We start from the raw sequence: 17193 nt of genomic DNA, 5'->3' as shown, positions 1-17193 counted from the left end.
TAATAGCACTAATGGCCAGGATACAGGTGCCTCACTGCTCACACGTCAGGGACAGGGGAAATTAAAATATAATTTGTACTATAATTAAAGCTCCTAAATGGAGCAAATGTCAGACCGGCCACTTTAAAATATCACGTTAATGTGTGGGCCTCTCAGGAAGTGAACTGAAGAGCAAATATAAACTTGAACTTACCCAACTAATCTGCAAGAAAAACATGTGTGACTCCTATTAATGCCAAGAACGCGTTGGTTTGATGCAATGCAGAGAAAACTACATGAGTCCAAAATTCTAATAATTCTTCTCTTTATTTTGTTTTGAAAAAAATCACATAAATAAAAATCACTTCAAAACTGCAAGATTTGAAAGGGTGGAACACTTTGATTCACATTTTTCTTTGCTTGGCAGCTTAACATAGATCTGAGGGAGTTTCTCCGCAAATGATGGTAAGACAACATGACAACATATTTATACCAAATTCTTGTTACAGTGCATCTGATATTTTCTTTTATTTTAAAGGCTTTTTTTTGCAATTCAGTCGCTAAGTGCAGTTTTTAATTTGCCTGTAATTAATATATGCCAGGGCAACGCATTGCCTTATTACATTAAGGCATACATCTAGGCCTAAGGTGGACTAAAGATCCATAAACATGTGGGCTGGAAAAGCAGCCTATGCCCCACTATCACCGCTGATGTGCCTTTGAGCAACTTCTACGGCAGAGCTGCCTTGTTGCTGACTCATCCACCCAGTTTCACTTTGCAGCGTCCAGGTATAAATATGTGTAACTGTGTCAGGGCGAGCAGGGCTTTCCTTGCACTTACTGAAACTACCCTGAATAACTAAAAAAACGATTCTCTATTTAACGATCAATGTAATAATCACAGTGCAATTGATCATCTGAGTGCCATTTATTTTATTTTTTTATTTTATTATTTTATTATGCATCATATCTCTTTACTGAATATCTCAAAGAGCTTCTGCATTGTTTGCTTTTCGTTTCATAAATAAATATTGTCGAATAAGAAATATAAAAAAACAACTGTAACATCATTATTTTCAAAACGGTTGATGGTGGTTAAATTCTCTATAAATACAGTAAGCTTAAATAAATAAATAAAAATTATAAATATAACGTTGACTGTACACAAAAAGAAATGGACTTGTGCAGGAAAATACAAAATGCTTTTGTTAAAAATCTTGCTCAGTTCAGTCTGAAGCAACCTCTTCTCACACACGAAGCAGCACAGAGTCAAGACACGTTCCTTCTTCTCGTTCCTTCGTGCTCACATCTCCAGTCCGTCCTCTGGGCCGTTAGTATTCCAGTTTCAGTTTGGGCCAGCGTCTTCTGAGGCCTTCAGGAATATGTTCCTCTGCCCATTGTTCATCTGAGTGTCTACATAGGGTCAAGGCAGACGACAACCTCAGTTCCCTTCTTCATGTACAATCCTTTTCCCTCTAGGACCTCCTTTCGCAGTTCACTTCTCCTTTTCTATTTTGAGGTAGAATTTCCACATCTTTGCCTAAAAATGAAACAAAGAGAGAGACAATGAGTAAAACCTTATTTCATTCAGGCAACGGAAGAAAAAAAAATGAAGATGTTTGTCAGTGTATGTCTCTATGTTCCTCACAACTCACCTGTCTTTGTCTCTTCAGTGGCTGGACGCTAACCCTAGTTTGACCTTCTCCTCATTCTCTACATCATACGCTCCCCGCTTGTGAAACCTGTAATCCACAAAAGAAAAGGGGCTTGTTTAGACTATTTTCAGTGTCTAACCGTGGCAAGTATCAGCTAAGCTGCTAGAAAAACCCTTTATCTATGTGTGTATAGTGGCCAGTGTGTGTTTGCAAGTGAATCTTTGTGTTTTGCTTACCTTAGCAACAATAAGAGGCCTATGATGGTGAGGCACACAGACGACAGCACAACCGCCACAACCGCCAGAGCTGTGGTCCTGTTGTAGCCCTCCTGGGGCTTCTCCACGGGCAACGTGTAAAACTCACACCTTTCCCCAGAGTAACTCTGGTGGCACCTGCAGACAGGACAGAGAGGGAATCATTAATCATTTGGTTGGACTCTGAGTGTGGGAGGTGGTGTGTAGATGTCTGCAGAGCTGATACTTACACACAGGATGGGGCGCGGATGTTCCTATAGTACTGGCAGGTGCCATGAATGCAGAAATCTTTATACTTCTTCAGGCAAGGATTCCTCTTCTTTCCCTTGCCTTTCCCCTTCCTTTTTCCCTTTCCTCTTCTTCTGTTTCCTTCTGGGTTTTCAGTCTCCAGGATGGCAAGCGGGTCTTTTGGTTTGCTTACCATTGCAACTAAACAGAAAACAGAAAACAAAAATATATTAATCTTTGTTAAGACTAAAGTAAAATCGTGTGATGAATTTGAGAAATGACAAACTCCCTTACCTCGTGGCAGTTCATCATAGTCCCCAGACATGCCATCTTCATACTCTTCTTCATCGTAATAATCTTCATAATCCTCCTCGTCGACTTGCTGACCATACTCCGCTGTAGTAGCACTCATGCTTCTGCTCTCCTCCTCCACCCTCCTGCCTCTGGTCGTGTCCAAGTTGATAACAACTGTGTGCCGTTGCCTGTCGCTCTCATACCTGTCGACCGCAGCTCCACTGACCCCTCTGGACACCACTGTAGGAGAGAATAAAAGTGTTTAGAATGATTAAATTGCATCTAAATTTGGTTTGGCATAGTCCTAACACAAACTCTTCCCCTAGGGAGCAATTAATGCACACAGGTTAGAGAGCCAAGGTGGGAGGAACTATGAGGACAAGTTGAAACATGTTTTGAGCAAGGAAGCTCCAGGCAGGCTTTTTGGCTTTCAGTGCAATCTTACTGATCCCTGTAAGGAAATGGACACACTCTGATACAAAGTATGATCTTTTAGGGTTGGTAGGTATTCACTGCCTTGCTCAGCTGCACACGGAAAAGTGGGTCTTGAAGTAATAAGCCAGGCCCTTCCTCTGTGGGACAGTTTAAGGTCTTTGGACGGGAAATGTAGTGGGAGGGCAAATAGAAGTTGGCATATGTATCGTACGTACAGACACATGAAATGCATTTACAGACAGTTAGCTAATGTCAGGCAAGAATATAAGTTAAAAATAAATGTATCCAGTTACATAAAGCATGCTCTAAAATAGAGAGATGACCCCACTAGCTCCCGAATAGCCTGGCATCATGAAAACCGGTTTACAGTTTACGAGACATACTAGAGAAGTGTTATAAGCAAGATGTCACACAGCTAGAAATGTAATATTAAACGGAATAGGCAACTTAAAAGAAAGGTACATTGTTATCCAAAAATGTGCGCACATGAAACTCACCCAAGGCGTGAACCAGCAAGAGCACAGCACTGAAAATCCTCATGATGTCAAAACGTCCCGGAATTTTTATCAGGGAAAAAATACGATGAGTTGTATTCCTTTCTCTTGATCCGGCTCTAAATATTCCTTTCTTTTCGCTTTTTGGGGTTATTTTTTCGTTTGAATTAATTCCGCCTGTTTGCGAACACTTGGCGTTACTTGAGAGGGCTGGAGTGTCCCGTATGTTGCAGTGAGAGAGGCGCAGAGTGAAGGAGCGCCCGGACAGAGTCTCCGCAGTATTTATGGCCTGCTGCCTTAAGTTCACCACGCCTACAGAGGCTGAGCTTTACAGTAGGAGAGACTGCTGCTGTGACATGCAAGACACAGGAATATACTGTGCAAAGAGTGTTTTATTTTTGAAAAATGTAACAACATAAGTGCTTTGATTCATGGATTATCAGGCTAAATCACTTTGGTGTGCAGTTACATTATGTAGGGCCAAATGAGAAAAAGTAGACTGATGGCTGCAGTGGTAAGCATTACTACGGTATTAATTATTAAGGAGATGTTCCTCGCCTTTTTAATGTAGGCTACACATTTTTTCTCACATTTACCTAGCCTAACTGAATAGCACTTGACTTACAACAGACTTGACAGACAGACAGAAAGTCAGACAGACAGACAGACAGATAGAGAGATAGTTATTAGATAGATAGATAGAGAGAGAGAGAGAGAGAGAGAGAGATAGATAGAGATATATAGAGATAGATAGATAGATAGATAGATAGATAGATAGATAGATAGATAGATAGATAGATAGATAGATAGATAGATAGATAGATAGATAGATAGATAGATAGATAGATAGATAGATAGATAGATAGATAGATAGATAGATAGACAGACAGACAGACACATAGATACACATAGTATAATAGTATAATAATTACAACTTTTGTTGGTGTTTACCTGTTACTACTTGACCTATATCCACCCATTCACTCACACTTTCAATCTGCATAAGGCTAGGGATGGATGTGTTGTTATTGAATCCAGATGAGGGCCCTAAGGCTACAAACACGTACACACTAATGCTTTTTTCACACTGCACTCCAGGCTAATAATATGCAGTGTGAAAGTGCAAAGTAGCCCTCATAAACATTTAAAGTAAAAATAATTTGTGATATTTAAAAATGGTTGGCTGACACAACCAATAATAGCGTGCAGACCAACAATAATAGCTGTACGGTCCAAACTAGACTGGTGAATTTCTAAAGGTCTATAAATAATGAGAGCACCTTAAAGATGAGAGCACCTTAAAGATCTTAAAGTAAAGATGTTCTTCAGGCGAAAAACTCACAGCTTGTCTGCACCACCAGGTGCTGAAACTATGAACTACACCACACCTGCTCTGAGTGTACAGAGGACTGCAGTGGTACTTGTCTCAATTCAGTATCAAATTTCTCAATTTAATGTTACTAGAGTGAGATTTAACAAGTTGGGAGTATAGGGTTAGCATTATGATACCAATAGTAACATTACCGTGACCATTATAGACTACTTCAGAGCAAATAATCAGACTATTTACTGTAAAATCAGACAAGGCAACACTGAAATACTGTTAATAAATATTGTTTAAAATATACTCATGTTTTTAATATGTGTAAGATTATGTATTCACAAGTCTGGAACATATAACATCATATTTTATTAAACAATGTAAAATAATGGATATTCATTGTTTTCTATTTCTAAGGCCTACAGGAGAAACTGAGCTATGTGAGAGTAGTGTAACTGTTCTATTGTTCAATACTTTTTGAATATAGTATCATTCATAGCCTCTATATTGTGTGACAGTGTGATAGAATGCAAAATACCAGTACCCTAACACTGGAGCACCTACATGGTATTTATCATTACTTTCATCATGTACACCTGTATTGTACTACTGTGACTTATTAAGTGTCTTCTGTGGGTAGGGCGCTTTAGTGCTGGCTTTAAAGTGGGTCAAGACTTCAAGATTAACCTAGTTAAACTGCAGGACTGAGTTTTTGTTATATCCAATAGGAGGCGGTAGTGCAAATTAATTGACTCCTCAACCGCCAATAACACCAAAGAAGAAGAATAACGTTCTCACAGCGCGCCTGATTGGCCTGATTGCTCTGCTGTGGTCACGTGAATACTCGGGAAAACGGGAAAAGGGGAGGGGGGACAAACATGGCCGACGAGGCAGGGGAAGTAAACACAGCTGTTGAAGATGGCGAAGCAGAACAACAACTACATGAGCCAGAAGTTTCTGAAGCCGCACCCGACCTCGAGTCCGGCGGCAGCGAGGAGCCGGAGCGGCCGGAGAAGGCGTCTCCTGCGGCGGCAGAGAGCAGCTGGTCGGCTCCCATCCTGTCTCTGGCTCGGAAGGCCACGGAGACGATTAGCAGCGGGGTAAGCTACGCTGCTGCCCCGAGAAACCCCTCTGCTGCAAGCGCCCGGACGGAGAGGGAGTCAGAAAATGACCTCAACAACACTTCAAAAAAACTTCCAGGTAGGCTGACACTACAACTAACTTTCGCACTCAAACTAACATTCATAAAACATGCAGATATCAAGTTGATCTCACTTCCTCTTGTAAACTGCTGGTCAGCTGTCAGGACACATGACTTCAGAAGCAAAACATCGATTTCAGGGGTTAATGAGCGTGGACAAGATAACGCTGTTTCCTCTCTCACTACATCTAGTGTTTATCCTGCAATTTAAGACATGCATGACATCTCCTCCTAGCCTGCATATGTGTGACTGATTTTATTGCAATGCTTTTCCTTTCCCCTTGCATTCCTTACAGTTCTTCCCCCCAACGACCCCATGGCTATAGAAAGATCCAACCTCCTCAGCATGATGAAGCTGAGCATCAAAGTATTAATTCAGTCCTCCTTGAGTTTGGGCAGGACGCTGGACTCGGATTACCCTCCTTTGCAGCAATTCTTTGTCGTGCTGGAACATTGCCTCAAACATGGGCTGAAAGGTGAGATGGTCCATCAGGCTGGCATTTGACAGGATTAGTTTTTAATGATTCAATATCAGTACCAGAGAAAGCATAAATGACTATTACAATTTGTTTTTTCAGCTAAGAAATCCTTCATTGGTCAGAACAAGTCCATATGGGGACCTTTGGAACTTGTTGAGAAGTTGTGTCCGGAGTCTGTTAATATTGCCACAAGTGCCAGAGACCTGCCCGGCATTAAGTATGCTATTACAACTCTCCAGTATACCTACAGTGTAAAAACTGTAAAACATTGGTTGTTAAATGTTTACTTATTCTTCTTTTCAGGACCGGCTTGGGTAGAGGAAGGGCTTGGCTACATTTAACGCTCATGCAGAAGACTGTAGCTGACTATATGAAAGCTTTGCTGGACCGCAAAGATCTCCTGAGGTTAGTAGCCTGACATTTTGTGTGTTTATTATAACCGTTATTTAATGCTAGAATACTAACATGTTTAAGGATTACGTTGGTGCATTTTCCATGCATTCTTATCCTCTCATACGCTTCCTTTAATCCCTCCTTGTCTTTCTCCTTCTAGTGAGTTTTATGACTCTGGAGCAATGATGATGGAGGACGAGGGGGCTGTGATTGGGGGACTGCTGGTAGGCCTCAATGTAATTGACGCTAACCTCTGTATAAAAGGAGAGGATCTGGATTCTCAGGTGAGTGCTGACAGGTTTTATGGGCCTACACATCCCAGTCACACCTATTTTAATCGTTGAGAAAATGTAGGGTTACACACAGTGATCTGTTTCTCTTTTCCTATTAGGTTGGAGTTATTGACTTTTCCCTTTATCTGAAAGACACTGCCAACAGTGAGACTCCAAAAGAGTGAGTTCATGCTTTCAGATGGATTTAATGATCATGTTTGAGCCGATTTATGATCTTTTTTTGTTATTTTAACCCCAGGAAGGATCAAAAGAGACACATTTGCACATTCAAATCTTGAACAGTTTTATATTTTCCCTTTCAGCGATTCAAAGATGACCGCCATACTAGATCAGAAGCACTACATTGAGGAGTTGAATCGACACCTAAGTGGCACCGTCACTGACCTGCAGGCTAAGATGGACTCTATAGAGAAGACCAACAGCAAGCTTGTAATAGAGGTGTGGACTGTGTTAGAAGGCATTCCTATCCAATGTCAACAAAGCATTTGCGTGCGTAAGGTTGGTTTAACCACCAAGCGTGTGTTTTCTTGTCCTCAGCTGACGGCAGCGACAGACCGAATCAACTCCCTGCGGGAGGAACAGGAACATCTGAGAAAGGAGAATGAGACAATCGTGCAGTCCAGTCAGAAAAAGGAAGAGGTCAGAATCCACCAGTCACTCACTAAACCTCACCTAACCTAAACAAATACCTATACTGTATGATGTTGATGTTTTGTTTTCCCAGGTCGCCCTCATGGACAGCCAGCTGGAGCTGGAGACATACAAACAGACTCGACAGGGCCTGGATGAGATGTACAATGTGGTTTGGACGCAGTACAAAGAGGAAAAGAGAATTCGCCAGGTCAGAAATCACTGTCTATAGCACAATAATATGTCATGCATATGGAAAACAAGTATTGATTATCAACAGTCATTACATAGTTCGACAGAATCCAGCAGTGTGAGTGTGATGATGATCACATAGTATTAATAATAATGCTTTCCAGACATGGAGTGCCTTTCAAAAAAAAAGGAAAAATAGACAATAGAAAGACAGTAAATGCTAAATAAAAACTTAACTGAAATTAAAAAAAATAGACAATGTAAATTAGAGAATTGCTAAAGAAAAAATATATAATCACTTTAACTATAGGTTAAATTAAAGAAATTGTTTTATTTTTATTAATTTTATTATTAAGAAATAGTTTTCTGCTCTCTTAAAAAAGAATTCCAAGAGCTATCCGCATTGAATCAGCATTCAACAAAATGCAGTTAAAAAACTGACCGTATCCTTGTGTTTATAATTGCGTAGTTATGTGTATTTAAAAACCCAGCAGCACAAGATCTGAGAGCTAGTGAAGAATTATAACACGACAAAAAGTGTGAAGACACTGGGAGTAAATAGAGTATAGCTAAATTATGATATACTTTATCATATCAGGCTAACAGTACAGTCCTGAATAAGTTGACATTTTGGAAGAGAGAATTAAAGTAATTACATATCTGTAATCTAGCTGAAACATCAGCAATCCTGCTGTTTACAGATTACACTCTAGAACTGAATTGAACTGATGCCTCTTGTATGTTGCTTGACATCAGGAGCTGGAGCGTGAATTGGAGCTGCAGGTGGGCCTGAAGCAGGAGATAGAGGTGGCCATGAAGCTGCTGGAGAAGGACTCTCACCAGAAACAGGACACACTGGCAGCCCTGAGGCTCCAGCTCGACCAAGTGAAGACTCTTAACCTGCAGATGTTCCACAAAGCTCAGGTACACACACATGGATACACTTGTTCTTTCCCTCACATCAGATAGAACGCACATTAACACAACCTACGTGGCTTTTAAGGACTCTGAACGAGAGGCAGAAAAAAAGCATGCGGAGGCTTCACAGCTTGAGCAGAAGATGGATGAAATGGAGAAATCCATGCAGGAACTAGAGCAGAGGTATGTTTTGTGCTTGTCCCATTTCCTTTAGTGATTTTCCTCTTAGCTAATGTTCTTCTTGTTATTTTTGTACGTCACAGATTACAGAACTCAGAGCGAGAGCGCAAACAGAGTGACCAGTCAGACAAAGATATGAAGGTGGACCTCGACGGGAAAGTGGATGCTTTGCAGAAACAACTGACTGACCTGGATTCGCTAAGGTTAACACACAGTTTGAACAAAATAAGAAGGATAGTGGAACAAGTGCACAAACTGCAAAACATTGAGGAGAAACGGCTGTCAGTTAACCTAATGCTCAAGATGAGATTTTAAACCTTGTACTAATATGGCTAACATTAAGCTTAGGAGCAGTTAAGAAGCTCTTCTTGGAGCTCACTTTTTGGATGATTTAGTCAAATGTATCTCCAAAATAGATTTTGGTTGGTACTTCCTGTACCACTTATACTCTAAGTTAATAAGTCTCCTCTGCTCTCAGGCTGGGTCTGGAGAATGAGCTGCGCACTGAGAGGGAGCAGAGACAGAGCCTGCAGAAAGCTCTGCAGCGGGAACAAGACAACAGCATCGAGCTCCGCACACAGCTGCAGCAACTGCAGGGCCTGAATGCCGTACGTGACACGCACACACAAGTTATCAGCATCAGTCAGCTGTAGAAGTGGATTCTTCTCTGGAATTGATGAAAACCTTATCACTTTATAATGTTCTTAAGTTCTATGTTCACCATGACATTTATAATTATGTCTGGCAAAGTTTGATTGGCATACATTAATTAAGTTCACAGGTCCACATTAAAGACTTTATAACATCACAAGTATGGGGTAGAACAGAAAATGTTTGATCAGGGGGAAATCTCAATCAGAAAAGTTACTTGTAACTAAAGCTTTTAAAAGTATGTATAAATTAGAAATCTTTCACAACTTTATTTATTTAATAAATCGATATTAGGGATGCAGTAATTACATTTGGTGAAATGGCCTCAGTAAAATGTTATTTAAGGTTTAGAGGATCAGGAATGATGGAAACACTGAATCCTCCTGTGCAGTGCTGTGTGTTAAGGTGGTGTTTTGTGTGACGGTGCAGGAGCTGCAGGATTTGAAGCACGAGAAGCAGCAGCTGCGGCAGACATGTGAGCAGCAGGAGCAGGCTCTGCAGGAGATGGGCCTGCATCTCAGCCAGTCAGTCCTTCTCATTCTATTACCCTCTTTTAACGTTAAATCACATACCATGTCATATACTGAGGTTGTTGTCATCTTTTGTCAAAGATCTAAGCTGAAGATGGAGGACTTCAAAGAGGTCAATAAAGCCCTGAAGGTAAAAAAAAAAAAAAAGTGAATAATGGTGTACTTGTATAATTGAACAGAATCCTAACAAGTCATATCTTGTTTGTTCACTTCGCAGGGCCACGCCTGGCTGAAAGACGACGAGGCCACTCAGTGCAAGCACTGCGATAAGGAGTTCTCCATCGCACGCAGAAAGGTAGCCTCCTTTCTCATTTTATTTTCCACTAATGTTCATACAGCTTAAGATGGAGAAGTTTTAATACCACATTTAGGGGCCAATTCTACCCACAAGTTCTGCATGACATCAATTGGAGTTGCCTTTAGTTGATTCAAAACATTTTATGACCAATTTTGGAATTGGTCACAAATCATGAAATCCTTGTTCCCATGTCTTAGCATTTGCAGTCTTTCAATCGATTTAGGAAACTTGCATAACAATGAGTTTAATCTCTTTAAAGGATTTACACTGTATTGATCCTCCCAGCAATGACATTGAGGTGTCCTTGTTTGTGTTGCAGCACCACTGTAGAAACTGTGGGGACATCTATTGCAACAACTGCTCCAGTAACGAGCTGGCCTTACCCTCGTACCCCCGGCCTGTGAGGGTGTGTGATGTGTGCCACGCCCTGCTGCTGCAGAGGAGCGTCTCCACAGCTTCCTGACAAAACATCTGAAGCTTCAGCGGCTTTCTAACACTGCACATACTCAACCACTATGCTTTTTAAACGACTCGTTACAGAACATGTCATCAAATCTTTATGGAAATGTGATTTGGTGTTTTTCATTTCCACTTTACCTGAAATTCAGGAGCTTTGGTTCAGCTACCTGAAATTAGGAGCCACATTTTAACACTGACAGGATGAGCTATAATACTTCAGAAACAATCTTGACTTGGCTTAAACATTATATTTGTGATCAAGGCTACTTTGGTTTCTCCATAAACTCGCCATTTTAAAATCAGATTTAGATTGTAATAACGTCCCAATACTGGTTGTTACTGTGGCTCATGTATGCAATTACATTTAACCAATATATACTTTGATATTGTTCCATCTTGTCATCCATTCTTATGTTTACAGCTCTGGCCCCACTGTACACAAACTCATTATGTAAATGACTGTAGAATGTTAACAAAGCTAACTATTTTAGAATGTATTACAAAGGTTTTGTGGATTGTGTCGACTGCTACAAAGCCATTTTCTTAAATTAATTTGGGAATGTTGACTAAACGTTTTTTATCTAGCCATTTGATAAATGAATAAAACTCATTTTGCAAAGCTTGTTTCAATTAGATATTCCAGACTAGTTTATTCACTTTGTGCACAGGAAATACAAATAGCATTCGAAAGCAGTAGAAACCTTCATGTCAACAGATTTGAAATTCACTTGCCCTGACATATCCCTCATCCAGAAAACACGGCCCAACTTTCAGTCAAACCTTAAGGAAACATAACATGCTCAGACTGAAATTCAGATTGGGAATTAAAAAAGCTAAACACTATGAAGGTGAAACAAGGTTCAAACATCAGAAGATAGAAATGTTTTGTTCATGCACTCGGCCATTGAAAGTAATGTTAAGACCACCGGCCTTATGAGTTAACATGGGGAACAGACAGGGTTCTGATGGTAATGGCAACACAAAGGACACACTTCCTGGTAATGTAAAATGTAAAGCACGGTTTCTGTGATGTGTCAAAACTGTTGGGAATGGGGAAGACAAACAACGCTTCTCTCTGACAACAGATGATCTCAATTCTTGCTGAAGATCATCCACTTAAAAAAAGAAATACAAACCCTACCCCCCCCTTGATATTTTGAAAAAAACCTCACCTGATCCTACCCTATGTTAACTAGGTGAGACTTGCCTTTCCAGTCCTTCCAGCAAAATGCTGACTTAAAAAAACACGTCATTAAGGAGGCACACACACAAAAAAAAAAACTACATTCCCCATCCCCCACTGATTCCATTCATAGAGCCTCTGCTTCCTCCTCCTCCTCCTCCTCCACCGCCGCCGTAGTAACTGCTTCCCATTCCGCCCTGGTTACCTAACAAGAGAAAGAGAATACACACTATAGGACCGAGGAGCTCCAGCAAGCAAACGCATTTTGTTCTAAAGGGTTCACTGGGATGCAAATGAATACTTAAGTGCACTCAGTAAATGTGTTCGGGAACAGGAAAGGTTCTACGTTGGTTGTATTTAGAAGAACCCCATTATCACTCAGCTGACACTCACTGTAGTCACTGTAGCCTCCCATATTCCCCTGGCTGCTGTATCCACCAGAATACCCCGAGCTCAGCTGGCCCCCGCTGTATGACGACTGGTTCCCTGTTAAAGGACAGAAGATGCCGGGGTCAGGAACACCTCACCCAATTTGAATTATTCCAAATACATGTCTGCTGCTGCCTGAGTAAAGGGCCAAGCATCAAGCTTAACTGATTTGATGGCACCATGGGAAGTATTAACTTTTCCAACATGGTCCCTGATGTAATACAACCAGACATCACACAATGTACAGAATCCCTAATACAATGACTAACAAAACAAAGCACCCTACCCTACAAATAGAAAACAGGTATTAACTTCAAACCCTGACCTAGTATTTTCCTTTCGATCAAGGCAACAAGGACTTAGACTCCCAACCAACAGACGCCACTAGTCTTACAACCTCCATTACTGAACTCACCCATGCCACCCATCATCTGGCTGCTGTAGGCGCCGTTACTGCCACCTGCTGTTGAGTTCAAGAACAGCTCGACATAGCGGTGTTCTGAGGGGCAGAGGGGAGTGAAACCATGAACATCAATTCAAATAATATGTTATCTCATTTATATGCACGGTTGAAGTGGTGAAAGTCCCTTCATTTAAAACTCACGCATGTTAGCTTTGTCTTTGGACATGGCTGCCACTGCATCCTCGTGTGTTGCAAACTCTACATCTGCCTCCCCGGTTACCCTGCCGTCTGGACCAATCTCAATGTGGACCCGCACTGGATTCAATGGCGAGAAAAACTAGACATAGAAAAACAAGGAAACGTAAGATGCAACCTTTACATCCTCAATATGCACTGAATAAACTATTTGCAGGAGTTCTTCCGACTTACATTGTAGATGTCTGTCTCTGAGGCTCTGTATGGAAGGCCCCTCATGTGGACACAGTGGCCTGTTGTGCTCTGGAAGGAAGAGCCACCATCACCATACCGTCCATCAGACACACCTGAATATAATGGCCATCGGAATAAACACAAGATTTGATGAGTTCATATCTTATTAATCATATTGTGCAGATTGAATGGCGATAGGCTGAGTGATTATCAACAACAAGAGCATAGGCTTATAATCACTAAATCTGATTCTCTTCAGTCCTCTTGGCACCCACCTCCTCCATAACCTCCGCGACGAACTCTGTCATAGGATCCCCCTCGGCCCATCATGTTGTAGCCACGACCACCAGAGGGCCGGTCATAGGGGCCGGGTCTCTGCATGCCCATGGGCTTCCGTTGGGGTTCGTAGTGGGTCCGCACCTCAGCGCGACTACTCTTGAAGATCTCAATGTACCTAAGAGCATAGAGATAGCACAATGAGCGCATGGGGAGTGGACCAGGCACAGCTGCATTTGCTCAATACTGATGAAACTGGGCTATGCAGAGGCTGTAGTCCATAGGTAGTAATATCTTTGAGTGCTTAATGCTAGTTGTTGAAAGACAAAAAAATTGAACTTATTAACAGAGTTGCAAAACTTAAGCTTTCCAAATTGTTAAGGGCCTAATTAACTGACACTTTTCTAATTGTAACCTGAAGTCAAGTTTATATCTGATTCAATAGAGCGTCCTGTGTCCTTGCCATGACAGCCATTGTCCTGGTTTTAGAGGGACAGAGAGGGCTCCAGCCCTTCTGCAGCTCACTCTAATAAGCATTACCTGTGAAGGTGGCTCCAGATCCATGTGTACAGCGGCCCTCTGATTTTACCACCAGGAGACTCCTAACCATTCATTATCCTAGACTGATGTTTAGTGTTGAGACACCATTTGTTCTCATAGTTAAGCATGTTCTCTAATTCACGATTCGTGTCATCCTTGTGAATGGTGCCCAAGCACTAACCTTCCCATTGAACATTGTGAATGTGTGGCATATTTGATTCTAACATGGTAATTTGTATATGTGTTATTTATTACAGATATGCTTAAATTAGCCAAGATTAGTGCAGTGTACGTTTTGCATTTGGTTCAGATGTTGAGAGTGCACACCATAAGAAAAGCAACTTATCCAGCCAACCAACCAACCAACCATCCCCACCTGTGCCCTATTCTTTCCTTGTGTTTCTTTAGAGCCTTTTCAGCTATATCCTGTGAAGCAAACTGCACGAAGGCCTCCCCCGTACTCCTCCCCTGGATGTCCACCGGCAATGTTATCCCATTTGGCACGATTTCCAACCCTTCAACCCAAGGACAGCAGGGGACATATTAAATCACATGCCCAATCACAGAGAGAAGATTCTCTAAAGAGAGATAGAAAACTTATGGAAAACTCTATACATCATCACACATACCAGGTCAGTATTAATTTTACCAATGACTGGCCATATAAATGATTTTTATTTATTGTACGTTGGGGAGAAATGAGAGGATAGAGGAAGAATATGGAAAAGGGCACTGTGTGGGACATCGGGCTAGTATTGGTGTGTTGATGGAGAGAGAGAAAGAACCTGGTTGGTGATAAGGGTTAAAATGACTTGTGCATTTAGAATCAATGCAACACTCGCTCTACAGTTCATTTAAGAAAATGCATTAAAAAGGTTGAGTAAATGAAACTATAAATGTTAGGTAAGAGACTGTATAATCAGTGAGTGAGACCCATTCCATCATTAGTAAATTACCAGTAGAAACAGATAACATTTAAACCAAATATTAAAAACAGATATTAAACTATGCCGTTTTGAAATATCAGAACCGATAGAGAAAATAGCGATGAAATGGGCTGAACATGGATATGATGGGCAGGGGCTGTTTTGCGTTACAGATTCCTGCCCTTGAACTAAACAAAGTATTTAAATAGTTGTTACAATTAAAGTTGAAACAGTTTCCTTTTCTGGCATCATTTCCTCACTGATCACAAATCTAAAAACATGTTATTTTACTACTCTGTCAAAAAATAAAGAAGGTTACAATCATTTTCCAGTGGAATATTGACATCTTTGTAAAAATCAGATGCAAGAATTGGTTAAGGGTCCACAGGAGAAAGGAAACAAGAAAAGGAAGAAGAAAAACGAACATAACCAACATACATTAAAGCAGTTTTATCATTAACCACTGAGCAAGGCGCATCCTTACCTGAGAAAAACTGAACAATCTCCTCCTTGCTGCAACCAAAGGGAAGGCCTCGGAGCCGGACGAGCCCATCTCCTGCTGTTTCTGGACAGTTTGGACCTGTGTGCTTCATGACCCAATCCATCTCGACATTGTTGGATTTAAAAACTGTATCACAGGACACATAACCATTAGCGATCACAGCAAAAAAGTTGAGACAACTCACAGAAGGAGTCGCGATCTAAAAGCAAGTTTGCACACCTTCTACATATCTGTGGCCCATAGTTTCTCTGTCCTTTTTCACAGCAATCTTCAAGTCCTCCTCTGTTTCCATCTCCACAAAGGCCTCTCCACTGGGACGCCCCTCTCTTGTGTAGGTGAAATGGATGGCAGTTCCACTGCTGATGATTTTGCTCTCTGTATAGGGAATTTGTTCCATTGAGTCAGTTCGTATAATAAATGTTATATCTCTAGGTATTTAATGACATAATAATATATAGATAACTACCTGAGAAAAACCTCTGTACTTCATCCACTGAGCAGGACCATGGGAGACCCCTGATGCGCACGACATATCCCTCATCAGCCATGACTGTTGAAGATACCTGAGGGGGAAACACATAGTATTAAGTATGTTGGGGATACGGATACAATCTTCTGTTGAGGTGTTTATCCAACAACCTAGTTTTCCATTAGTGTCCAAGTAAATCCCAAGAACACCGTACTTATCATCAGATAGGGGAATTTAGTGCAATTTTTCTTAAACGCCTGCAGGTCTACCGTATCGGTACAATTGTGTATAACATGCTTGAACTAACGTTTTCTGTCTAAACTAAATTGCTATACATCTTAAAGACGTTAAATGTGAATAAGTTGGGAGCGCCATCTTGAGACCGTTTGATATTGCTAACGGGTATCGTTATGAACCAAATCAATAAAATCACAATGTTGTGGTTTTTCAATGCTACAAAGAATGTTGTTGCCTAAACAAAACAAATAACGTGCCTTTGTTACAATTGCTTTACTACCAGCTCATCGTCGGTTAGACTCTTCATTTAAACCGCGAACCCGGGTCGTTGCCAGCTAACGTGAGCTAACAACAATGTGTGGCTAAATAACTTTTACTCGACAACAATTCTGATGTTGATGGGTTTCGATAAATGTTAAAGAGTACACAGACGTCCAATAATTAATTAGCCATTTAGGATTTCATTCATTTTCGATAAGAGTGCGTGGCCCTCAGCACGCTTACTACCGCACCCGGACCACAAGAACAAAAGCGGCCTTCTCACACGGCGCCATGTTATTAGCGTTAGCAGTTAGCTAGCTCAAACGAAAGCATTCACTTACTAACTGCATTATATTATCATCTCATATACACAATGGTAGCTATGTGGTGCAATCTTAAGTTTATGAAGAAAGCATGTGTTTAAGTCAATGAATAGTTGCATGAATCAATTTACCTGATAGTAGAGTAGATGTAACACGCCGGAGTATGTATGACCAGACCTGCGTGATGCAGCTGAAACCTTGAGGTGGGTTGCCAGAACTCCCCAACTACCCCCTTTTCATAGCCTTCCAAACGACGCACTTCACTAAAACTCTCCTCTGTTCCAAACTGCAACACAGTCACGTCATTTAACTAGGGCAGCGCGATTTGCAA

General features: G+C 41.1%; 3 protein-coding genes across 5 annotated transcripts; 1 reads left to right on the top strand and 2 right to left on the bottom strand.

Annotated features, from left to right (window-relative positions):
- Positions 1-287: 287 nt before the first annotated feature.
- Positions 288-3612, bottom strand: hbegfa (heparin-binding EGF-like growth factor a). 2 transcript variants are annotated; one of them, XM_034093580.2, is made up of 6 exons: positions 3343-3612; positions 2411-2650; positions 2119-2317; positions 1871-2026; positions 1635-1721; positions 288-1519 (listed from the first exon to the last, which is right to left on the bottom strand). In XM_034093580.2, the coding sequence occupies exons 1-5, from the start codon at positions 3383-3385 to the stop codon at positions 1649-1651; spliced, it is 711 nt and encodes a 236-aa protein (XP_033949471.1). In that variant the 5' UTR covers positions 3386-3612; the 3' UTR covers positions 288-1519; positions 1635-1648. The 2 variants fall into 2 exon arrangements, with proteins under 2 accessions (XP_033949471.1, XP_033949470.1); XM_034093579.2 differs by lacking the exon at positions 1635-1721 and having other exon boundaries at positions 3343-3475.
- Positions 3613-5505: 1893 nt separating this feature from the next.
- On the top strand, positions 5506-11514 carry rufy1 (RUN and FYVE domain containing 1). The gene is made up of 17 exons (XM_034092399.2): positions 5506-5860; positions 6158-6337; positions 6440-6557; positions 6644-6745; positions 6894-7017; positions 7125-7186; positions 7329-7464; positions 7564-7665; positions 7751-7867; positions 8605-8772; positions 8852-8949; positions 9030-9149; positions 9425-9554; positions 10027-10121; positions 10209-10257; positions 10345-10422; positions 10745-11514. Exons 1-17 carry the CDS (start codon positions 5539-5541, stop codon positions 10886-10888), a joined length of 2145 nt encoding a protein of 714 aa, XP_033948290.1. The 5' UTR covers positions 5506-5538; the 3' UTR covers positions 10889-11514.
- Positions 11506-17064, bottom strand: hnrnph1 (heterogeneous nuclear ribonucleoprotein H1). 2 transcript variants are annotated; one of them, XM_034092400.2, is made up of 11 exons: positions 16994-17064; positions 16039-16135; positions 15792-15947; positions 15555-15698; positions 14521-14659; positions 13604-13782; positions 13329-13441; positions 13101-13236; positions 12912-12995; positions 12461-12553; positions 11506-12272 (listed from the first exon to the last, which is right to left on the bottom strand). In XM_034092400.2, the coding sequence occupies exons 2-11, from the start codon at positions 16118-16120 to the stop codon at positions 12166-12168; spliced, it is 1233 nt and encodes a 410-aa protein (XP_033948291.1). In that variant the 5' UTR covers positions 16121-16135; positions 16994-17064; the 3' UTR covers positions 11506-12165. The 2 variants fall into 2 exon arrangements, with proteins under 2 accessions (XP_033948291.1, XP_033948292.1); XM_034092401.2 differs by lacking the exon at positions 12461-12553.
- Positions 17065-17193: the final 129 nt, after the last annotated feature.

The sequence above is a fragment of the Pseudochaenichthys georgianus genome, chromosome 10 (genome assembly GCF_902827115.2).
Source record: "Pseudochaenichthys georgianus chromosome 10, fPseGeo1.2, whole genome shotgun sequence".
NCBI classification, from domain to species: Eukaryota; Metazoa; Chordata; class Actinopteri; order Perciformes; family Channichthyidae; genus Pseudochaenichthys; species Pseudochaenichthys georgianus.
Note: the sequence above shows the minus strand (reverse complement) of the source record. Positions and strands in the feature narration are given on the sequence as shown.